This window comes from Gymnoscopelus microlampas (genome assembly GCF_963454915.1).
Source record: "Gymnoscopelus microlampas genome assembly, chromosome: 3".
Lineage (NCBI taxonomy): Eukaryota > Metazoa > Chordata > Actinopteri > Myctophiformes > Myctophidae > Gymnoscopelus > Gymnoscopelus microlampas.
Window position 1 is genome coordinate 7594209 of NC_139940.1, and position 25479 is coordinate 7619687.

General features: G+C 41.7%; 1 protein-coding gene across 2 annotated transcripts; it reads right to left on the bottom strand.

The window, feature by feature from the left end:
- Positions 1–325: 325 nt before the first annotated feature.
- tbrg4 (transforming growth factor beta regulator 4) lies at positions 326–24938 on the bottom strand. 2 transcript variants are annotated; one of them, XM_084053652.1, is made up of 11 exons: positions 24856–24938; positions 22503–23088; positions 20300–20620; positions 19057–19231; positions 17340–17497; positions 16761–16871; positions 16432–16576; positions 15879–16133; positions 14710–14830; positions 11075–11189; positions 326–2657 (listed from the first exon to the last, which is right to left on the bottom strand). In XM_084053652.1, exons 2-11 carry the CDS (start codon positions 22959–22961, stop codon positions 2556–2558), a joined length of 1962 nt encoding a protein of 653 aa, XP_083909778.1. In that variant the 5' UTR covers positions 22962–23088; positions 24856–24938; the 3' UTR covers positions 326–2555. The 2 variants fall into 2 exon arrangements, with proteins under 2 accessions (XP_083909778.1, XP_083909779.1); XM_084053653.1 differs by having other exon boundaries at positions 24735–24867.
- Between the last annotated feature and the right edge of the window lie 541 nt (positions 24939–25479).

Genomic DNA, 25479 nt, shown 5'->3' on the forward strand with positions numbered 1-25479 from the left:
ATCTGTAACACAACACTATTAGGACACGCACTCACGCACACCCACAACGCACACACACCCACACACACTCAAACACACTGTGGTTCGGCACTCATAGCACTGTGTCAGCGGAACAAATGAATGTTTTATTAGTCATTAGGTGTGAAATAAAGCAGACCGTAACGGAATACCACACTAGCATGGACAGAAGATCAGGCAGACAACTAGAGATAAACACACACACACACACACAGTCTTTCAACTGACATTTGCTTCCATACAAAAACAACTATTCAATCATTTTACTGAAAAACAATTTCAAAAGTATTTTATAGACCAAGAGGACAAGAGTCAATATATTTTATTCCATTACGAGGTGAGTCCACAACCTTCATACTCATAATTAAATTAATCAGATAGAGACACACATAGCTCAATACACAGTACACCACACAAACCCGACGGCAGTGGTGTCCAATCAAATGAGTTCAGGTTTTCATTTCCAACCAAACACCAACTGATTTCATTGATTAACACTTAATTAAAACCTAAGCTGCACAGTAAAATCCCGGGTGACGGATCGCTAACTCTGAGAGTCTAGAAAGGGTGCCAGGAGTTCAAACACTGAACGTGACCTTTATGTTTTTTAAACCTATAACATGCAATCATCTCCTCAGCGCAGCCTTCGGATTTGTTGAACATTCCACCCATCCCGTCTCAACTTAAGTTGATCTCAAGACAGACAGGAGTAATTACTATACTCCGTCATGCATAAAATGCATAGGTTGGGTTGTCTGGGTGGTGCCGGGGTGAAGTTCCTACAAGGGTTTCGATTTCCCTACTGTGTGCAGCAGCAGCAGCCGACTTGGCCGGATACACCGACCCAACACGGTTGGTGGGAAGCCACCAGCAGGGGAGGGTGATCTCCACTCCGCTGCACTAGTGACTCCTACAGGTCTGTTGGGGATGCCTGTTCAGCATGGAGCTAGTCTCGCATAGCCAGACAACTATTCCACAATCTCTGAATGCTATATAGAGTCTGGAACTACACCTCCCCAAATCCGAGGGAGGAAACCGGCACTTCCGTTCACGAAAATATAAGCTAAATATACTTAGATGATTTGTATTTATATTAGGATAAATCTGCGTGACTGTAAAGACGAAACGGAAGTGGGGAGGAGGCTTCAGATCCGGTTTATATTCTAATCACGATCGGAGCTTCCGAGTCCCAGACTGTATGACCGGAAACATTTGACAATTGTGGGAGGCAACAGTCTGGCCACGCGAGACTAGCATGGAGCGGAACTGAGAGGAATGGAAGTGTTCCTCCGCATGCGTTACGTCCTCCGAGGGAAATTCCTCACCGTCAAGTGAAAAGAAGCGGCTGGCCGACTCCATGTGTATCAGAGGAGACATGTGGCTGTTAGTCTCTCTAGCCTGATGACTCTATTCCACAATCTTTGAATGATACAGAGAGTCTGTAATTATGGCCCCTAAAAGCTCAACACGGGAAGCAGTCTTCCGATTGTCATTTCCGTTCACCAAAATATATTTTAAAATATCTTTGAAATATATTTTGTGATTTTCCGTGTCTGCTACACAGCAAGCTAGATTAGGCTTCAACTAATGTTGATATACAGTAGATTTGTATGTGAGCGCAAAGGCGAAACCAAAGTGGGGCGAGGCGGGACATCTGCTTTATTTTCGGCGGGCTTTTCAGCACTTTCGATGTACACGATGTTGAATGAAAATGGTCTCAGCCTGTCTGGATAGACCGAGTGGTTGTCTACAGACTCTACACTGACCCCAGACCAAACAGAAGGGGTTGGCATGACAGGGATTATGTACATAGGGGGATTAAATAACAGCTAAATTGGGATAACAATGAACAGAATTAACCACTTTCAAAATGGCGTCACCTATTTTGTGTCATTATAAGCGACACGTTTCCACATTTTTCATTTCCCTTTTAATTTTCAAACATTTGAAAATTACATTTTTAATAGTAATGCCATACAAGATCGGCTACTGTACTATTTTTGGAAGTGGTTGAAGCTGAAGGGATTTATGCATGCAAGCGGCCTGGGTAATCAGAGAGAAAAGGATCTAATGAATTAAATCAGTTGCTGTAGTGGTTAGTTAATGACTGGACACCACTGATCTACATTCAACACCCCTCGGCCCCGGTGGTTGTCTGTGACAATGGGACCGCCGCCCGGGGAACATTTCCTTGGCAACAGAACTGTTTGTTCGGATGGTTTTCTGTTCAGGGACTTTTTTCTTGCCTTCTGTTCTCTTATTTATTTCTCCCTCTCTGGCTCCGGAGCTCTCTGTCCACATCTCCATGGTAACAGGGAAAGCCCCCCCACGCACGTTGCCAAGGGAACCAGGGTGAAGGATATGTATAGCTTTTTGGATGCCTTGGAAGTCTGGAGAGAGCCGTGCTGCTTATTTTTATGTTTTCATGTAGGTGTTTGTGAGTATATGCTGTATGTGTGTGTGTGTGTGTGTGTGTGTGTGTCCAAAGTCCTGTTTTTGTGGAAAAGCTTGCAGTTCGACAAGCGTGCTGTGTGTCATCACTTGGCCATGTCCTCGGCGACGGCCTTGCCCATTTTGTCCTTCAGGTACGCCACCCTCTGCCAGTCGGACTTCAGCTCCATCCACTCGTAATACGGCACCTGGAAGAGGACGAGAAAAAAAGAGGAATCGGTTTTAGTTTTTCCCTTCCATGCACTCTGTAACAAGATTAGAGGGTATCTAACAAACATAAGTATTATTTACTTTGGTCCTTCATTTCATTGCATTATCTAAAAAAAAAAATATATATATATATATATATATATATTGTATTATTTACATGTATACATCATGGTTTTACCGTTCCTATAATATCTGTGCGAACCCGGGGGTCTGGTAGGGGGATTAAGAAGCGACCTGGGCTGTTTAGCAGCCTCAGGATCAGAGGAAGCGACTGTCACAACAGCCAACAGGCAGACTATACAGTACATGACTATACTGACGGACAATCTATGTACTGAAAAGACACTTTCGTATGTCATCGTAGAAACTGTATGAACTGCTTGCCCACACAGCAATGTGATGTAATGTCTGTCACCTCTGAAAGCTTGTTTTAAAAAAGACAAAATAAAAAAAAGTTGGTCACAAAAAAAAAAAAGAGGAATCGGCTTTAGGAAACACTGATGTTTGGACCAACACTGACCGACCGCATCCTCCATGACTGCACACATAGGGCTGCAAATGTTTGGCTATATCAGTGATGCAACTTTGATGATGGAGAGGGCCACTATATTTCCACACTCACTCCAGAGGGCCACACATTGCATATGCTGTTGGGCAGACACCTCTTATCTCTGTATTGTAACTTTAAATTAATGCCGTACTTTACCATTCTGTCACACAAAAATAGCCGATCTACAAGCTCAAAACGCGTCGCAGTGCGACGCGTTTTGAGCTTGTAGATCGGCTATTTTTGAATTATTATCCTGAAAAGTAACATTTATATTTAATTTCAAATTAGTTATACTTATGTTAACTTTATGAACTTAAATACAAATACATTGGACATACTTTATGAACTTAAATACAAATACATTGGACATAAAAAAGACCGTAGAATAGTAACACTAGTCATTAAGCTACTAATATAGACTGATGCAATTCCTGTGTATTGAGCTGTGCGTCTCCATCTGATTAATTTAATTATGAGTATGAAGGTTGTGGACACATGTTTGCATGTTTGGAATTGTAACAGCTGAAATCAATAATAGATCAGTATTCCGATATTAACGTCCGGGCCGCTTTAAGTGAAGGTGGGGGCCGCATGTGGCCGACGGCCCGCCAGTTGCCCATGTATGGGCTATATTATTTCTGGAGTTTGACCTGCCTCAACTATATAATCTGCATGATATAATCAGTGTTTCCTAAACACTGGGTCGGGACCCATTTTTAGGGGTCACGAGTAAATGTCCCTTTATTTTTCATTTTTTTACATTTTGTTTTGAGTTATTATTTAAAAAGATTTTCAAATATTTCCTCCAAAAAAAAGTAGTGAAAATAGCAGATCCACAAGCTCACAGCTGCTATTTCCACTAGTTTGGGTCACGGGAAGACAAAACTTGGGTCTCGGGCTAAAGAGTTTGGGAACCACAGGTTTAAATGCTTCGGGGAGGTGTTCTTTCCCACCTGACTCTCCTCCTTGTCATGGGACACTGGGGAGATGTCTTCATAATCATAATTGTGTGTTGCACACTGATTGTACACACTACACAGTCAGCGTTAAATACAACACTTTTTTTCATCGTCATCTGTAACTAGGGCTGTCACGATTACAAATTTAAGTTGACGATTAAATGTCCCTCAAATAATTGTGCTTAACGATTTAATTGTGCGTTTGGCATTGAACATTGGAACACATGGAATAAAAAATTCTGTTCGCCTTTTATGTGTCGTAATCAAAAATTGCACAGGGCAGATGACAAATAAGTTAAATATATAAAAAGTGAAATGATAGACATTTAATCATTTTATACATGTAATAGTAGCAGAAATAGCTGATCTACAAGCTTACAACGCGTCACAAAGTGACGCGTTGTAAGCTTGTAGATATTTCTGCTATTTTTAATATTTGAAAATTTGTGAATTTTGGTAACGTGGAAACGATTATGACGATTATGCAAAAAGAATTGCGATTAGACGATTATGTAATAATTGTGACAGGCCTATCGGTAACACTGAATCCGTAAAGCCTGATTTATAAAACACAGTGTCGCTCGCCGTTCAACCTCGGATTGGATATAATTTGTATTCCAACCGTTAGAATGTACTTTTCGTTTAAGGTACGGAGAGACAGCGAGATTCCCTGTTACTGAACAAACACTCTATAGCAATGATTGCTATCGGAATATAGCGCCATTTAACACTCGTATGAACAAAAGATATCACTTACACCCTTACACAAAATGAAACCAATTGCACCCTCTCCGAGTTACAAATATATAAATTAACAGGGAGGAGTACAGTGCAGCTGCGCTGGGGTGCTGGGTGCCAAAATTGCTAGGGAATGAGAAACTATTCTTATCACATATATGCACACGTCCCTACAGCCTTATAGAAACTATTTCTGTATCTTCTTCTCTATGGATTTCATTTTTTCCTGTGAAGCACATTGAGTTTCTCAGTGCATAAGCCATACAGTAGAACAGCAAATATCGCCACACACACACACACATACATACACACCAATGATGGAGGCAAGGGGAGAATTGTATGGTATACTATACGTTTCTGCATTCATCCAGCAGATGGCTTGCTCAGGTGGCTTTTTGACGAGCGCTCATTGGGGAGCCGTTAGGGGTTGTGTGGGTCTTGCTCAAGGACACTTCTTTGACATATAGGTAGGTGGGTGAAACGAGGGTCGAACCGGTGACCTTCTGATTACCGGGACGGCCTCTCTACCAACTTGGCGACCCAACCATGCAAGTAGGGCTGAGAATCTTCTGCTATCTCACGATTCGATTCCGATTCTTGGGGTCACGATTCCAATTTTCAAAACAAACGATTCTCGATTCAAAAACTATTTTTTTCCCGATTCAAAAACGTTTTTTTCCGATTCAAAACGATAGGATTTCAGGATCTACTCGAGTATGCTGCCAAGAGAGCAGAGTACATTTACATAGCTTTTATAATTGTAAAGGTTTTATCAACTAAACACACAAAGGTAAATCCAAGATTGGGATCTTGGATTTACCTTTGTGTGTTTAGTTGATAAGGAAACAAAATTATAAAAAATAATTATAAAAAAAGAAATATTTTTAAATCGATTATTTGAAAATGAGAATCGATTCTGAATCGTCCAACAGCAGAATCGCGATTCGTATTCGAATCGATTTTTTCTGACACCCCTACATGCAAGGCTCATGAGGTTTCAAGTGCCTTGCTCAAGGACACTTCCGAGCTCTCTGACACGAAGCCAGGAAGAGCTAGATTGAAACCAGGAACATTCCGGTTCCCAGGCGGCCATCCGCGTGCGTATATAAAAGGCTGTTCCAGCCGGTGAGGAGACTCAAGTAGACTCAGTGACCTAGTTTTATCAGGTCTGCATCCACGGAGGACCAGTCTGAACAGGAGCACGGGGAGAGGTGTCTATTTTTATCCCCTTTCTTTTCTTCCTATTATTAAGCCATCAAGCCCGGGAACGCATCTGTGTCATTTTTAGATTTCTTTGGCTATTAAAAAAATAGCAGAACGAGCTTGTAGATCTGTTATTTTTTGAAAAATCGTGAAAATGAGTGCAAATCTTCGAATATATACAGTATATATACTGCTCAAAGAAATGTAGGGAACACTTTGATCCCATTATTATTTTGAGCAGTGTATATATACATTTTTAAACCGAATATGTGTAACTCAAATTGAACCACTGATAAAGAAAAATTATTAAAAAATAAAATAAAAAAGGATTTAGAAGACATTTGTAGAATCCCTAGAAGCAAAGATTTGAGTTACAAATGTTCGCTTTAAAAAATATATATATATTCAATGATTTGCAAATAAAAAAAATAGCAGATCTACAAGCTCATAGCGCGGCACTCGGTGCCGCGCTATGAGCTTGTATATCTGCTATTTTTGAACAGCCAAAGTATAAAATAATGGTAAAAATGTCGAAAACGACGGATGCTTTTCCCTGGTCTTAATGTGTTAAGTGAACCCAACGTGTGCTCTGTGGAGCGCCCATTACCCTTCCATCCACCTGTGTGTCGGTGTGATATGTAGGTCCTCTGTGCTGGGCCAGATTCATGCTGTCAGGCTACACTCGCGGACACGAGATGACAAACACAATCAACGTTACCGGGTCAAATGCAGTATCTTGTTGCTGTCGGGGCAGAACCCTTGCATCTCCATAATAGGGCTGGTAACTTTACTCAGAAATTATATTCGAATATTGGTCTTAAAAATTGGCAGATATTCAAATATATTGGAATATTATCATTATTATTATTATTATTATAAAAAACATTTTTATGTTTATTTGACAGGGACAATACAAAAAACAATGTATCAAGTGCTCGGATCCAATAAAACATATATTTTGTTTGTTTTTATAACTTGATACATTGTATCGTCCCTGTCAAATAAACATATTAAAAAAAAAATATATATATATATATATAATATATATATATATATATATATATATATATATATATATATATATATTTCTTTCTTTTTTATTCAAATATTAATTTTCATATTAGAATATAAATATTTTCCCCATATTCGAGGAATATTCTAAATTTGAATATTCATTTACCAGCCCTACTCCATAGTTTAAATTGTTTGTTTCGTTCGTGAATGAATGACCTACTTCCGTCTTACAACAGTCACACACACACACATCGCAGCTTGTAAATCGGCTATTTTCACTATTTCTAAACATTAATGGTGACAGTGGTTAAGCGTGTGGGTTGTTTATTAATATTGAACCAATGAGAAGTATTAACAACAGCTACTAGCTTAATAATAACTACATTGGGATCCATTGGAACGCTGTTACTTTTCAGGATTCTAATTCAAAAGCAGCAGATCTACGAGCTCGAGCTTGTAGATCTGCTGCTTTTGCTACTTTTGAATTAGAATCCTGGATCTGATACTTGTCATGCTTTTGTGTGATGCTCTAGTGTCGTATGATCAAGTAGGGCCAGTGGTGGAAAAAGTACTCAAATGTTTTACTTAAGTAAAAGTATCAATACCGTAAGTACAAAAGTATTGGTATCAAAATGTACTTAAAGTACCAAAAGTAACAGTACTAAAATGTTTGAAAATAGCAGATCTACAAGCTCACAACATGTCGCATCACGACGCGTTGTGAGCTTGTAGATCGGCTATTTTCAAATAGCCTAGGTATAAAATAGGACTTAAGTGGTTAATGTATGTTTTATAATATCATAATTTATATCTGAAAAGTAACTCGTAACTAAAGTTCTCAAATAATTGTAGTGGACTAAAAGTACAATATCTGCCTCTGAGATGTAGTGGAGTAGAAGTAGAAGTATAGATAGACAATTGGAAATACTCTGGTAAAGTAAAAGTACCTCAAAATTGTACTGTAAAAAAGTACAGTACTTGAGTAAATGTACTTAGTAACTTTACACCACTGAGTAGGGCATTAATTTGCGAAAAAAAAACACACAAAAAAGGTTAAAATATGGAGATGAGAGGTTTCTTCCCAACAGCAACGATATGACAAACAGAGCGGTATGCAAACACTGCCATTGGGATCAAGTAAAGTGTATCAACAGTATTAAGTGTGCATCTAATTTGATCAGGCATGGTGCCAACGCTTCTTAAGGAGCTTGTCCTAGATGAGACCGGAGAGCTTGGATTGGCCTAGATGAGACAATGCTACTGTTGCTAAGCTAGCTGTCTTTGACTGTTCTATTTATACAAGGGGGAGGGTGTCTTTCCCAGGTGTTTGGCCCAGGCGGACAGGGTTTTGAGGTTAGGTTTTTAGGCATTATTTCTGTGAGGTTATAGGGTTATAAGGTTATGGTTATAGCATAATGTTTGTGAGGTTAGGGGTAAGGTTAGGTTTAGCCATAGTTTTGGGGAAGTTAAATGTTGGGGTTTAAGCACAATCAAGGCGAAACACCAAGGAAAGAGGGTGTCCCTCATACATGGAGACAGTGCAGGGGGCCCACCTGCGACATGACCGCTTCACTGCACATAATTAGACAAGCCAAACACCTTTGTCTAAAGATAAATTAAAAAACAGATGTTATTGATGGATCGGCCTATCAATATATTGGCTTTTTGTTAAAGATAATTGGATATCAGTTCACCAAATGATTAGATTTGATCTTTTTCTTCTAGAGTAGACAATTACTTTCAACCATTTTGTCTCCCAATTTAATCATTGCTAATGCTAATTAACCCTCCACACACACATTTCTGTGGTGCCAGGATCAACCTCCCCGGGATCCTCCTTCACTCCTCTCGAACGCGGCCAAATGTGATCGTAACTTCGTATAGACGCTCGGCCAAGCGCGATGATGACTTTACCTCGTACCACCCGAACGCCCCATTTCTATTCCAAAGAACATAGTACATACATTGTGGTTTTTACCCATAAAATAAATAAAACACAAGAAAATAAAACACACACGTTATTTATCTCTGAGAAGGACATTTTGGTCAAACTGAAGTACTCTTCAGTTTAACCTGTTTAGAATATGTTTAAAAGAATAAAACAGGTCAACCCAAAGAGATGAAGTGAAAGGTGAAGCCCGTTCTCAGTGAGAACCAATTAGCTAACAGCCGGGGTGGCTTGTCTCCCTGTGTTACTACAATCAATCACTCTCTGAGTGTGTGTGTGTGTGTGTGTGTGTGTGTGTGTGTGTGTGTGTGTGTGTGTGTGTGTGTGTGTGTGTGTGTGTGTGTGTGTGTGTGTGTGTGTGTGTGTCAGGTGTAGTGTTAGTGGAAAGTGACACTTTAACCGACAGGGTCTAGGTTTCCAAGTAGTGTGTGTGTGCGCTGCGTATGCTTTTGTAGTGCCGCCCTTCCTCCATCCTATCCTCCTGGGGATTAAAAAAGGACAGGAGAAAAAGCTTGGAGAGTGAACGTGGTCCTCACATTTCATGGTTCTATTGTGTGCAGACTGGAGGTGTCTAGAGGTTGCTGTAGCTACATAGTAGCTGTCTACGACGCAGCGAGTGATTTATAGAGTTCTGCGTAGGCTCTATTAAGACCTGTTGACTGGCTTATCACTGCTGCAACACTAGATGGCAATGCTGTGCACTCATTTTAGAGCAGTGGCTCTCAAGCATTTTCATGTCAAGGACCACCACATTTATTCATGTATTTTTGGCCGCGGACGCCCATCTGAGAAGTTGTTGTGCCAGAGACCTCCAGAAGAGAATATTCGGGGCCATGTTTTATCATCAGGGTCTGGGTCGGTTCAGATTATTTTTAACCTTGGGTACCGGGTCTGTTTATGTGTAATAATACCCAAGTGGATGAGAGAAGAACATCTGTACATTTGTACATTCGTGGAACTCCATCGCTGTCCAGAAAGCTGTAAAACCTGTCCCAGAGCTGTACCGTTGCTCTGGTCAGTATGATTCATCATCGGGAGGAACCTGGGCATTACAAATATTCCTGGAACAGCTTTATGAAACGGCACTGAACTCTTGTTCCAATGTGCATTGCCCTGTTTACATTCTCTATGTTTACACCGTCGCTTCATTGAGTTCTTGCAGGTTGTCCAGGTTCAACACTATGATGAATGACGTTGACAAAAGCAAGGGGGGGGGGGGGCTGTGAGGGGTTTCAAGTGTCTTGCTCAGGGACACTTCAAGTTCTTCAACCTATAGATTGGGCAGACCGCAGGGCCAACCGGTGACTTTCCGATTCCCAGACAGCCTCTCTGCCAACTCAGCTACTGCCACCCCAGTTCTACCTTATAGGAATATGACCTATATCTGTTTTGGCAAGACTGAGCATATAGTAGGAGATGCATTTTATGATATAGAGCCTATGCGTGTGACATCATCGTACCCAGAAGTTATGCGGGAACGCCTACTGAGTGGCAAAAAAAATCTTTCTGGCATTGACAGCCAATACATCCAAACAGAAAGGTCCTATCTGATTGTATTAAACAATCTTAAACTCACCAACATGGCAGCTGTACAGAAAGCTTGAATTATCCTCTTTCTATATGCAAAGTTTTTGTTTCATAAAAATACAACGTAGCTACTTTTTGTCAATAAATTCTGTGCCGGTGATTATTTTTCTAAGTATCAGGTTTTGGAAGCGCTCGTTTTCAATAACCCAACGTCCTGCTGCCTCCTGCATTATGTGCCATTTAGAAACAGGTGGTAAGCAGGACCGTTGAGTGATTTACAACGAGCGCTTCCAAACTCCAATGCTCCATGCTGCTCAATGTTTTGCCACTCAGTCTAGAGGAGGGCCTGGCCTTATCCTTTATGGTTGGACATAGTGGTTAAGGTTATGGTGCATTCATGCGTCACGCACGTGTGTGTGGGGGAGGTGTGTGTGTGTGTGTGTGTGGTCATATTACCTCCACAATAATGAAGCCAGCCAGCTGCAGGTGTCTTCTCTTCATGACGAATCGACCAAGAAGTTCTTTACTCCTCGAGCCAAAGTTGGGAAACTCCCAGGCCAGAAAGGCTAGTCTGAAAACACAACCAACACACAACTCATCATGTACCATGGAGCAAACACAACCAACACACAACTCATCATGTACCATGGAGCAAACACAACCAACACACAACTCACCATGTACCATGGAGCAAACACAACCAACACACAACTCACCATGTACCATGGAGCAAACACAACCAACACACAACTCATCATGTACCATGGAGCAAACACAACCAACACACAACTCATCATGTACCATGGAGCAAACACAACCAACACACAACTCATCATGTACCATGGAGCAAACACAACCAACACACAACTCACCATGTACCATGGAGCAAACACAACCAACACACAACTCATCATGTACCATGGAGCAAACACAACCAACACACAACTCACCATGTACCATGGAGCAAACACAACCAACACACAACTCATCATGTACCATGGAGCAAACACAACCAACACACAACTCACCATGTACCATGGAGCAAACACAACCAACACACAACTCATCATGTACCATGGAGCAGAGTTAATTTCCTCGACTAAAACTATGACGAAAAAAGTTTGTCGACTACCTTTTTTCACTGACGAAACCAAATAAAAACTATATGAAACCTAAGCTATGATGACAGAAAAATGTACAATTTCATCTGCAAATAAAAACTAGACTATGAAGTTAGGGAGGAGTAGCGGAGTAGAAATAAGACATGTCATTTTATGCTTGGTTGAACGAACTGTAGGTGTCACGCTCTGAAAATATGACCACCCGACAGAGATGATATCCATGTGTCTCTCCTTCTCTTGGTCTCTCTCTCTCTCTCTCTTTCCCCTTGCCGACATGGTTGAGGCAGATGGCCACCCACCTCAAGAGTCTGGGTCTGACTGACGTTTCTTCCAGTTAAGGGGGAGTTTTTCATTACAACCGTTGCAAATAAATTGCTTGCTCAGCGTGGGACGATGTCGGGTCTCTGCTCTATATGTATAGTGTCTGGACACAACTTGTTGTGATTTGACACTATAATATGATTGAATTGAAAGGAATTCATTCATTAGTTTCTCTCCCCTCTGGTTGAAGGTCTGTTTATTAGATAACTCAATGAGGTGTAGCGAGTGATTGGTTGGAATTGAAACATGAATACACTCAGTGGTGGAAAGTAACTAAGTGTTTTGGATTTTTTACTTTCCTGGAGTATTTCCAATTATTTGAAAACTTTAGTTACTAGTTACTTTGTAGATTTTGATTATTATTACGAAGATACATTAACCACTTTCAGACCTATATACTTGAAAATAATTTGAAAACTTGTGAAATGAGAAATTCTGCATGAGTACTTTTACTTTTGGTACTTTAAGTACACTTTTAGGCCAATACTTTTGTACTTTTACTGAAGTCAATTTTCAATACAGGACTTTCACTTTTTTTTTACAGAATATTTTTACATTGTGGTATTGATACCTTTACTTAAAAATGTACAAAAAAATATGATACATCTTCCATCACTGAATGCTCTCATGTTTTCCATGGATTAGGATGTGATGACATCCCTGCCACCACTAGAGGGAGAGAGAAACAACATGGCCCATCCCTCTCTCCTTGCCTCTCTGAGTTCCAGTCCGCTCAACACGGCCCTCTGAAATACATCCTGAAAAACTGAATACCAGACGAGTAACCACTTAGTGAGAAGAGGATGTGGTGAGGAGAGATGAGCGTGTTTAGGGGTAATGGAAAATACTCAGAAGAGAAACGTTATTCTGGTGTGGAAATCAAACGGAAAGGTTTTATGGCCAACAATACAGACCCCTGAAGTGTACAGTTTTTCAGAGAGATAAGATGTCAGGATTTGTTGGTCCAAATATGTCCAAACACTTCACGGATGGCAAACAAAGACAATCTACAAGCTCACAACGCATCACGAGGCATTGTGAGCTTGTAGCTCGCCTGTTTTGGCTTTCTTTTTTGTTGTTTTGAACAAAAACAGTTACATTTAAAAAGAAAATATATATCATATCGTCAATACGATATTATCGTCACAGTATCGATAGAGGTATTTGGTCAAAAATACTACGAGATCTGATTTTATCCATATCGTCCAGCCCTTGATGTTGAAAACGTCATGGTACTGTACTTGAGATGATGACATCACAACTTTAGCTTTGAAAAGGGATTCAGAAGGGAAGCAGTTGCAAGTAGGGGTGTGCCGATATATCGTCCCGCGATATATCGCGATACGTTTTCGCGACGATATGTATCGTTTTGGGAAAAAAAAATATCGTTTTGAAAAAAAACAATCAAATACCAATCAAAATAATCAGGCATGCAAACAGCCCCGAGGTGAAAAGGGTGACAACATGTTGTTTTTTTTCGGGTCAGGTGTCACACTATTGCCCTATTTGGATTCAAAACGGCTGAAAAGCTACAAGTTTGCATGTCTGAATAATGCAAAAACAGAATTATTTGTTTGCATTTCCTTTTTTTCTCCCATATTTATTTTCATAATAAAAAAAGTGCGTATCGTATCGAAATCGTATCGAAGTTGTGAGCCAAATATCGTATCGTATCGTTTCGTGAAATTAGTGTATCGGCACACCCCTAAAGGGTTGGGATCCGAAGGAACCGGATCCAACATTGAGGAACTGGAATCGGTTCAATCACATTTGGAAGCGTTTCCTTTTCCGGTCGGAGCCGGTACGTATGCGTGGACTTCATGTCTGCTACACAACAGTGTTGATTTTGACAGCAAATTTTGATTTAGTTTTAGTCAATAGTCTTTTGAATAAAATTCCATTAAGTTTTTGTCATATTTTAGTCATCTGAAATGTTTTAGTTTTTTGTCTAGTTTCAGTCGACTAAATATCATACGATTATAGTCGACTAAATCTACAGTTGATTTAGTCGACTAAAATGGATTTTGGCGGTGGTGGCGTCGTAATGGCTGATTTTACACTTGGTTGAATGCTGAAAATAGCAGATCTACAAGCTCACAACGTTGTGAGCTTGTAGATCGGCTATTTTCAGAGCGCAACACCCGAGCGCAACCAAGCATAAAATTACATGTCTTAGTTCTACTGGATCTCTTCTCCACTAATACCTCCCTAACATTTTAGTCTAGTTTTTATTTGTTGACAAAATTGTCAATATATTTAGTCTTAGTTTTAGTCATCATAGCTTTTTATTTAGTTTTTATGTAGTTTTCGGCAGTGAAAAAAGGTGGTCGACGAACATTTTTCGTCATAGTTTTAGTCGACGAAATCAACACTGCTGCACAACTACAACACTGGTGGTTCTCAACTTTTTAATTTCAAGGACCACCATAACTCAGAGTGTACAAATGGAACCAAATGGACCTTTTATGGGTCCATTTGGTTCCATTGTTACACTCTCAAGAGTAACAGACCTCTAAGTGTCCATTTGGAACACCCCTATAGGAATCGTTAAAAGGGACAGTTAATGAACCGGAATCGTTAAGATCCTAAACGATCCCTAAACCCTAGGAGAAACAAATGTAAAGTTAATTCTCTGTGAGTCTCTCTCACCTCCGTGCTCCGGCAGGTAAAGGCTCGCCTCCTCCTCCTCCTTGTGCCAAGTGAGGAGCCGTCAACGAGGACAGGCTACAATAATAGGCCTTGTTTTCATAGTCCACCACCAACTCACCATCTGATTGGACAAGCACACACACACACACACACACACACACACACACACACAGCCATTAAATACAGTCTTTTTTTGGTGCTTATGTACTCATAAGAGAGAGTGAGTGTACGTGTGCGTGTGTGTGCGTTGTTACAAAATTAAAAACTTGGAAAAGTACAAAAGTATTAGTATCACAATTTACTTGAAGCACCAAAAGTAGAAAGTACTCATTATGCAGAATGTCCTATATTTCACAAGTTTTCAAAATGTATTAAAAAAAACATTATTTTTTTTTAATCTGTTGAAAATAGATCTACAAGCTCACTTGTGGAGCTTGTAGATCGCCTATTTTCAAATGGCCGAAATGTATACAGAATAGGGCTGAAGTGGGTAATGTATGTTTTGTAATAATAATAATCAAAACCTACAAAGTAACTAGTAACTAAAGTTTGCAAATAATCGTAGTGGAGTAAAAGTACAATATTTTCCTCAGAGATGTAGTGGAATAGAAGTTAAAGTATAGAAAATTGGAAATACTCCACTAAAGTAAAAATACCACAAAATTGTACTTAACACATTGGGTGCCAAAACCGTATATATACTTCTTTTCAAAAACTGACGTCGAGTGCCAAAACCGTATATATACGTTTTTTGGAGAGAAAAAAAAGATTTTTCAAAGATTTAGACTTTAATCCACTTCCTGGTTAACTTATGACTTCAAAAGCCTGTATCTCTGCTCCTGTGTACTTTTTTTTTTTTTACAATGTATTTTTGACTATTTTCAACTGGCTGCAACTATGGAACGGATTACCAAATGTTTTTAATGTTTTTCCCCGGATTGTACGAGACCTCTGTGTGTGTAATGAGGGGATCACCGTGAGGACGGTGATCACTGAAAATATTTTGTGACTACTTGAAAAAGGTTCAAAAATTGTTAAAAATCCAGGCACTCAACGTACACTTTTATAATAAAACTCTGGCACCCCAAGTGTTAAGTACAGTACTTAAGTAAACGTACTTAGTTACTTTACACCACTGTGAGTGTGCGCGTGTGTGTGTGTGTGTTTACCTATAGTCCACCCGTATACGGTATCAACCGCTGTTCTAAGTGCTTCGCTCTGCTCTCCCACCAGATTATGGAGCGTCATCCTCAGGCTGCTCTGCAGGGGGGAGAGCGTGGTGCCAGGGGCCAGGGCAGAGGGGAGGGGGAGGGACAGCGGGGGGGTCGAGGACGCCCAGGACTCGGGGGGGTGCTCCAACCGGAGGGTGGCGGCGATGTGAAGCAGCTTCAGTCGATAGTTCTCCACCCGAGACGGGCTGCCCCCTGCAGGTTGAACGAGAGAGAGACAACTTTTACAGACTTGAACCCGGGGCTCTCGTTCGCCAGCCGGGCAGAAACCCTCGTCTCTCCATACTGTTTAGTTCTTTTGGGTAGAGTTACTACAGGGGGTCCGCCAAATCTTTATGCGATAAGATTTTTCTTTTTACCATAACCACTCGAAACCTAGCATCCCTTTTCTGAGGAGAACTTTAGCCAAAAATAGCCGATCTACAACACAACAACGTGTTGTGGTCTAAAAAAATCGAGACCATAGAAAATGTGTGTGCGTGCGTGCGCTTACCTGTGACTTTGGCTATATGTTTGTGTTGTGTGAGCATGGTGAAGTGGCTGGTCTTGGCCTGTTGTAGAACACACATAGACCAGACCACATCTGTCTTCAGGAAGGGCTCCAGACCTGACAGAGACACATCCAGAGCCCTGTGGACCTGAAACACAACACCGAAACACAACTTTAAAAAACTCCACAGCCAAGCAACATTAAAATACGACTTAAGCGCCACATAAATTGTTGAGCAGAGTCCACCCATCTGACCACTTTTCAGGTTAGCCCTGATCTAGAAAAGTTTGAGAACCACTGCAACTAATGGGGGAAAAAATGTTTTAGTTTACCTCTTTATAGAACTCTGCTGCCTTTGTGGGCTGGAACCCCAACCGGGCCAACGTCATGAGCAGATTACACAGCTGAGAAGTGTTGTACCTGCCACTGTTGTCTGTATAGTGCTGTGGAAAGAGAGAGAGACACACACACACACACACACACACACACACACACACACACAGTGAGGCTGACATTATAGTAAATACATGTTCAGCTTTGCAACATGACTTGTTTAGCGTTTAATTATTACACAAGGTGAGTCTGGAAGGGGTGTGACAGGTCATCTTTCTTTTCATGATGGCAACAATTTTGCTTAAAATGAGAGTAAATTGCTGATCTTACAAGCTCACAACGCATCACAACACGTTGTAAGCTTATAGATCTGCTATTTTCGCCATTTGCTTGACACCGTTGTAAGGCTAAGAATAAAATATCACATCACCTAATTGATAAAAAAAAACACTAGCCTCAATTATTTGATTTATCAAAAAAGTAATAAATAGAATAAACGCTGAGAAAATAATTGATAGTTGCCGCCTTAGTGGGAATTGAGAGAGGGCTTGATTGTTGGTCCTAGTGCTTGGACTGACCTCGGTGAAGGCCTCAAACAGTGGGTAGTGAAGCCATTTGAGGTAGCCAAACGATTTCGCACAGCGCGTGATGTCAGCTGAACTCATCGCAGGAACTCTAGGTAATAACTCTGATGAGATCCGCTGAAACACCTGAGAGTGGTGGAAATTCAACCTCCCTGGGGGGAAAAAGGACAAGAAAACATTAGAGATCAAATGCCAGATACCTTTTTAACAACTATATAGCATATTATGTCCCACAAAATCATAAAGTTACATGTTTAAGCAATAACAATCATCCTTCCATAGATGTATAGACTCAGGGGGGTCCCTGCTAGGGGCTTGAATGTATTACTATGTTCAGGGCAGACAATGAGTTTCATCCTGGCATTTGCCAAGGCAGCAAGCGATTAAGACTGGCCAATCACAGCGCGTCCTCGCCGGACATGCTTGCAGAGACTCTTGGGTAATGAAGTCAAAGACGTTGGCTGCCATGTTATTTGTGTCCAAAGTGGCCACTGATAGCCCGAAACTACATATAGCTGCTTTAAGAAATACTAGCTCTATGTGTTTAAAAAAATGTCTTTAAAAATGTATATTGGTGAAACATACAGTATATTAAATGATGGGTTTGATAAAGGGGATTGGTGATGCTGCTTTATGCAGGTTAAAACTATTTACTTATGTAAATAATGTGTGATGTCAGTGTGGATGTCTTTATTATGTTTCTATTATTGTATTTGTATGTTGTGGACCCCAGGAAGAGTAACTGCTGCCATGTAGCAGCTAATGCGGATACTAATAAACAATACAGCTGTTACCAACTCAGTGGCCTTGTGGTTAGAGCAGGGGTCTTCAACGTTTTCAGGCCAAGGACCCCCTAGCTGAGAGAGAGATGAATCAGGGACCCCCTCTATATTGTATACCATTGTGTTTCAGATTCAACTTTTTTTGTTTACTTGGTCTGCTCTTTTTTCCCCTCTACACCAAACACCTCTTTGCCAAAAAATAGCAGATCTACAAGCTCACAACAAACTCGGCCGTTTCACAGTAACACTGAATACACTTACAATATGCTTTGTACTGATTTTCTACTGTTTCTAATGTTAATCACCCTGAAAGTCAACCACTTCGGAGCTGCTTTTAGCCTTGGATGCATTTTAATTTGTTTTTATTACCATAGAAGTGCAAGGATTGTTATAAATAAATGCTGGTTAGGCTTATCAGATATAATAGCAGTGTTAACAGCAAGCATTCCTGTATCTATTACAGAATAGTATTAACTTGGCATTGAAGACACAAACTGTATTGAAGATTCAAGATTTTGCTGTGCTATGACACGAAATTTGAATACTAATTAAGTACTCAATTCAGTGACCTACGTTCAATGAAGTGAATTGAAATGTGTGAATTCCTTCACCAGTAGCTATTAATTATCACCTCAAGAACAATAGCCACACACATGATAAGCCTTCACCTCATAGTTAAGACTAGTCAGACGGTCAGACCACATTCTTGCTGTTTGTATTGCTGCGCCCCCCAGCCCAGCCACTCCTGGGTGCAGCGTATCATTGCGTATCAACGAATCAGATACGCCGTTTCGAACTGTTTTTGGATGTATACGATGGCGCCGGAAAAAATCTGCAGGCCGTATACGGCGTATACAGCGTACCACGGTAGAACACACCACTGTGCATAATGTATGCCTGGCAATCGCAGTACAGTCGAGTGGCATTACCATAGGCATAGGCCATGTCCAGGAGCAGAGACGTGACGAGTTCAGAGGAGGGTTTCTGCAGGAGGTGATAGGACAACGCTCGGAGCAGGGGGACAGACCGGCGGCTCTGGGAGGCCAGGGAGACACAGACCTTGCGGATCTCCTCTGCAGAAAAGCTCTCCGCCAGCTCCAGTGCCTGGAACATGGACAGAAGGTGAAGCATTTAGATCAGGGGTCTTCAACAGGGGGTCTGGGACCCCTAGGGGGTCCTCAGAGCTACTATAGGGGGTCTGCCAAATCTTTGTGTGAGAGGATTTCTTTTTTTTCATCAACCACTTGAACCCTAGCATCCCTATTCTGAGGGGAACATTAGCCGAAAATAGCAGATCTACAAGCTCACAACGCCTCGCGCTGCGAGGCGTTGTGAGCTTGTAGATCTGCTATTTTCGGCTAAGAGGTATAGGAGTAGAGGGAAAAAAGAGAAGTTTAATCTGAAACACAATTTATACAATATAGAGGGTCCCTGCTTCATCTCTCTCTCAGCTAGGGGGTCCTTGGGCTGAAAACGTTGAAGACCAGAAGTCCAATGCCTGGAACATGGACAGAAGGTGAAGCATTTTTAGATCACGAGAGAGGTTCTGTGATTTGGAATTGTGGTCCGAAAATAAACAAACTGTCTCTGCGATATTGTCAGGGAGGAGGCTCTGTATCGTTTATGATTGTCAGTCACTCATATTTAATCTGTTTATGGCGAAAATTTGACTAATTTGGCAGAAGTAACATTAGCGGTTTCTCACCGTCAGTTGATGCTTCATATCCATAAGAGTCAAACCGCCGGGGTCATTTGTTTATTTTTGGAACACAGTTCTTGTTTGACGCGATATTAAATACGTCTATGGGAATTCAGAACGGGGTGGGGAAACCGCGACCCAGGTAGGATGTGTAAATTACGTCAGACTTCGGTGCTCTATTTAAGTTAAATATTAAAAAAAGAACCCTAACACATATGTGGATGAACTTCCGTGGCCTACTGGCAGTGTGCACAAGAAATATGGTGCTGATCGGTCCAGTGGTTTGTGAGATTAGCTACAGACAACACACACACACACACACACACACACACACACACACACACACACACACATCTTTAAGATTGCTAGACTACTGCAGAGCCACACCTTAAAAACATCACTTACACCTTTACAACTAACATCTTTAACACAATATGAAACAGCAACAATCTGCCCTCATCGACATGTACTACCTTGTCCTCTAGCCTGTCCATCAGGGTGGGTGACATGTGCTTTCCTTTGGACATCAGCGAACTAACGGTCTTGACGTCCAAGATCTCAATCCAGCGTAGTTCCAGCTGTTTGAACACTGCGGTCATTAAGACCTCTTCGTGCTGGCCTTTCTGCCCGGCTCCCCACTCCACCAGGAAGGCCAGGTTTTTGGTGGACAGTCTGCGGATGCGCCACAGCACCTCCGTCTGGACGGAGCTCAGTACCGAAGCGGTGAAGGGAACGCCGAGGGTCCGGAGAGCCCGCAGCACATTGACCAGAGCGCCATTCCACACTGACACAACCTAGGAGTGAGCGCACACGCACAGAGACACACCACACAGACACACACACACACACACACACACACACACACGTAAAAGTGAGAAGATATAACTTTTTGGCTGCAAATGTCAATCATGAGCTGAATACAAAGGACCCCAATGGAAACAAGACCGCAAGGACTTTTTTGGTGTTATCCCTTTAGCCCATTAAGACCTGAAGCCGATTCTACAAATGTATCCTAAAACAGTTTTATGAAAAACGTATGTTTCTATATCAGTGGTTCTCACATTTTTTCATGTCAAGGACACCCAAAATGATATGTATTTAGCCGCCGACCCCCATCTCAAAATATTATGTTCCAGGGACCCCCCAGAAGCAAAGATTTGATTTACAAATGTTTGCTTTAAACAATATATATATTCAAAGATTTGCACACATTTTCACAAAAAGTGTAAAATAATACTTTTTTAGCAAATTGGCACCGGGTGAAAAAAGGGTTACAAAATCGAGGGATAAAAATTATAAAAAAAAAAAAAAAGATCTACAAGCTCACAGCGTGTTGCGTTGACCCATTGTGAGCTCGAAGAGCCTCTATTTTAGACGCGCAGAACCATCACGCACCAAAGTATAAATCGGACTTATATAAGTCAGGTCAAAACTACAGTACGACTGGGCGGTGTGGAACAAAATGTATATCACGGTATGATTTGAAGCATTGAAAGCAATTGTATGACAACTGCATTAACAGCTATTATGGTACTCTTGAATGTAATATAGTAGGAGATATTTCACATTGTACAGAGGTATTTTAAGAACATATTGTGCAAAACTGCAATAATGTAAAAAACGTTAAAATAAAAATGGACTTCCAAGTACAGCAGAAAAAAAGAAAAAAGCTAAATAAAACAACAAGCTCTACCAGGCAGCACAGTATGGTCAAATTCCATACCATAGGGCAAATTCATACCCTTCTACTTTCCATACCGGTCAAACCTTGTTTGTTTGGAATGCATATTTCGTATTTCTGAAGACTCACCTCTACAGACGCCACCTTAGCCCACAGCACTTGCCGTAGAACTTGCCCTAGCCTTGACGACCTTGCAGGCTTATGCAAAGGCTAAAATGTCATTTAGATAGCATGTTATGTACAGTAGACCAGGGTTTCTCAAAGTGGGTGCCGTCTGCCGTGGCACCCTAGGGCGCCGTGACACCAGTCCAGGGGTGCCTCAGAATGTTTTGATTTGGAATTGATCCATATCACTTTTGGACCAACACCAAATCTCTTTGTCAAAAATAGCCGATCTACAAGCTCACAACGCATCGCAACGCGATGCGTTGTGAGCTTGTAGATCTGCTATTTTTGACGAATGTTCCACCCAGAGTGGTTAAACGTCAAGTATAGAATTATTTTTCAACCTGCCCTAATGGAAATTGATACTCTCTCAAGTTTTCCTCATGACGTACTGTATCTTAGGCGGAAATATTTACATTTCTAAGTACCGTAATATGACATAAATGGAGGATCCAATAAGTAAGTAAGTAACAATGTAATTCAGGGGTGCCGTGGATGAAAAGGTTATTTACAGGGGTGACCTGAGCCAAAAAAGTTTGAGAACCACTGATGTAGACAGATGGCAGGTCATGTACAGACATGGCATCCTAGCCTATAGTGTGTATAGTTTCAATGTACAGATTATAATCTTTTTGATAATAGGTTCTTGGTTTACCTATGATCCTACTATCTCTATGCATTTGATGTATTACCTTGTGTTTACCTTGCTTGCTGAAAGTTTCTCTGGATTAAGAGCGTCTGCTAAACACCTAAAAGGTAAATTGTATTTCATGCACAGTACAAATTCAACGTATTGTATGACACGCCCCAAAGTCATATCGAGCCGCTACCTGTCCCGTTACTGTTGCCATCATTTCCCGCAGCCGCGGGTCCGCCAGCAGATCTGGATCGTGCGTCCCAGGACCATAATGTCCCTTAGCCGCCTGTACCCGAGCCAGTTTAGTCATGGCGATAGCGGCGTGGTTGGCGTCTCCGCCGAGGTCTGTCCAGGCCTGCAGGATGTCTTCCACGGCCGTCGCCTTCTCCACCAGGTCGTCCAACCGCGTGCGTTTCGGAAAGAGCGGGAACTCCTCCTCGCCCTGGCTAGCAGCGGCACTCGCCCGCTCGCACAGCGGCCTCCCCGGAGCCCGCGGCCAGAAGGAGGCCTGGGGCCTCAGCAGCAGCTCCGCCGCAGCAGGCCCGGCGGCGAGGGGGCCGGCGGGCAAGCGGGGGGTCGTGACGGTGGCTGCGGCGTGGGCGTGAGCCCGAGAGAGGAGGCGGGTACATCTACCCAGAAGTCGGCCGGTCATGGAGAGGACGGATGGGAGAGAGACCGCACAGGTGACGAGGGAGATGGGAGCAGGGGGGGAGGGGGAGACGGTTTAATGTAACGGCTTCTCACAATCCAGAGGTCAGACTCCACATCCCAAATAACACCTGTGTGATGGAGAAAAGAGACATTATAGAGATGTTGAGCTCAAGTCTGGCAAGCTGTCAGCCTCCGTGCTAAACCTAGGAAATACACGCTGAGGAAGGCTTGACGCCGAAACGTGTCCGTGTATGCACTGTGACTGTGCGTCTATGAATTAAAAGTACCAGAAGGACTTCGGAGTGCTAGCTATTACTTTCTTACTGTGAATCGTGCACTCTGTATTATATACAGACAGAGTGCCGTTTTTGTTTTCTACCTCGCAACCTGGCAAAGCCTAACCTAGATTAGCTATTCATTTTATGTATTCCATATACAGCCATAGAACACTCAATGCATTTGTGGAGGGATTCATCTCGGCGGCAAGTTTATTTTTGCATAACATACGTTTCATGCCAGAACTTTCGAATGTAATGGATTTATTTCATACTAGATAACAAGACCTGGCCCTTCAAAGAAAAGTGTGTTATTAAATTATGAATCGCAGCAACTTTTACATTTGTATTTTTAGCTGCCATTTAAAAAGTCTGCTGTGGCTGGTTGTTCAGACCATGTTAGTTTACTGCTGAAGAGCTCATTCATGGCTATTGACTATAAGCTAGACCAGTGGTTCTCAACACCAAGGTGCACTTGAGGATGTTCCAGGGAGTCCCCCCAGCTATATGATTGATGTGAGTGGCCTATATGATTGATAGTTAAGAGAGTGGCCTAAGGTTAGAGGTCCAGTTGGTTCCATTTGTACACTCTTGAGTTTAATTAACACAAAGGATTGCACAGTGATTGGGGTCCCCAGAGATGGTCTGTCTGTGGCCTAAGGCATTGGTTCTCAAAGTGGGGTACGGGGACCCCCAGGGGTCCTTGAGCGGGTTCCAGGGGGTACCCATATAAATATTGGATAGTTAGGAACCAAATGGAACCTTATGTTGCTGTAACTCTGAGAGTGCACAAATGGAACCAAATTACGGGTCCATTTGGTTCCATTTGTAAGCTCTCAGAGTTATGGTGGTCCGTGGTCTAATGCAGGGGTTCTCAAAGTGGGTCCGGGGACCACCAGGGCCCTACATACATCAGCTATTTTCAAAAAAATCTTGACATTCTTTGAAAATGTTTGAATATTTTTTACATTTTTAACTTTAATCTCGGATGGGGTGTCCTTGGCACAACATATTTTCAGATGGGGGTCCGCGGCCAAATAGACATTCATTTAGGGGTACTTGACCTGAACAAGTTTGAGAACCACTGGCCTAAGGTATATCAAGGAGTCCTTGAAATGAAAAAGCCTGAGAATCTCTGAGCCAGACATGTTTTTCTAAGGAACACTTAAATGCATTAATTGCATTTTTTAAGGTAAACATTCACTTTAAATGTTCATGCAACCAGACAGACCCATTCATAATTGGTCTGGCTACTGTGGCTATAGCTAGCTGTTGTGTAACTCACAATGCAAATGCTTACACAACAGCCAGCAGACAGATACAGACATTTATATCCAGTTATCTATCCACAAACCATGCCAAACCGACCTAAACAAACACATAAACAAGCATATAACTATCACCCTGATCCTGCGACGTGAAGCAGCACCCTGAGGTGTCACATCTCAGGTCAATCCTGACCTTGTCGTCAGGTATGAATGAATAAGCGTCGCTGTTACCATTAAACACCCTGCTGTCACCATGTCCTCTCTGCTCCACGTGCAACACCACGCGTCTGACTTTAAACGTAGAGACACTGTATAACTGTCTGATGCACATTTAATTCATTTTTTTTTTTACCTTAAAAGGCTGGATACAGGCGTTTAAATCCGACATTCACACACATGGGGGCCGGGGCTGGCTGTCTGTGTGAGCGACTGACAGTCGCAAGAAAACTGCGTCACACGCACCGGTGTCACGTGGGCCGCGGACCAACTTGTGGTTGGTAAGAAAATGTTTATGATAATAATTATATCTATCTATCTATCTATCTATCTATTTATCGTGGCCTTGGATCATGACTATCATCGATTTTGACATTTGCATATTATCTATGATCGTCGTGGGCTTTACTACTCCCCCCCAATTATCACTTGACATCCAAGCGTAAAGTCCGTATTTCTCCAAATATGTACAAATGCAAAATATAAGGTGCTTAACCTGTTACCCCCAGATGTTAAATCGGCATTCGAAATATTTGTGCAATGTATTAGTCCGTATTTTTAAATAAAATAATGTGTTTTAATCCCGTATGTGCCTGAACGCCATTTCCCCCTCGTTTACTTCCTGTTTACATTGAGTGTAATACCGGCTTTCACCGGGTGCGCCCCGTCACTACCGTCCATTAGAATACAGGGAACAATTCCGACAGAATTCGATTCAGACGGGATTAAAAGTAAACACATATCCTGATGTCGAGTTAAC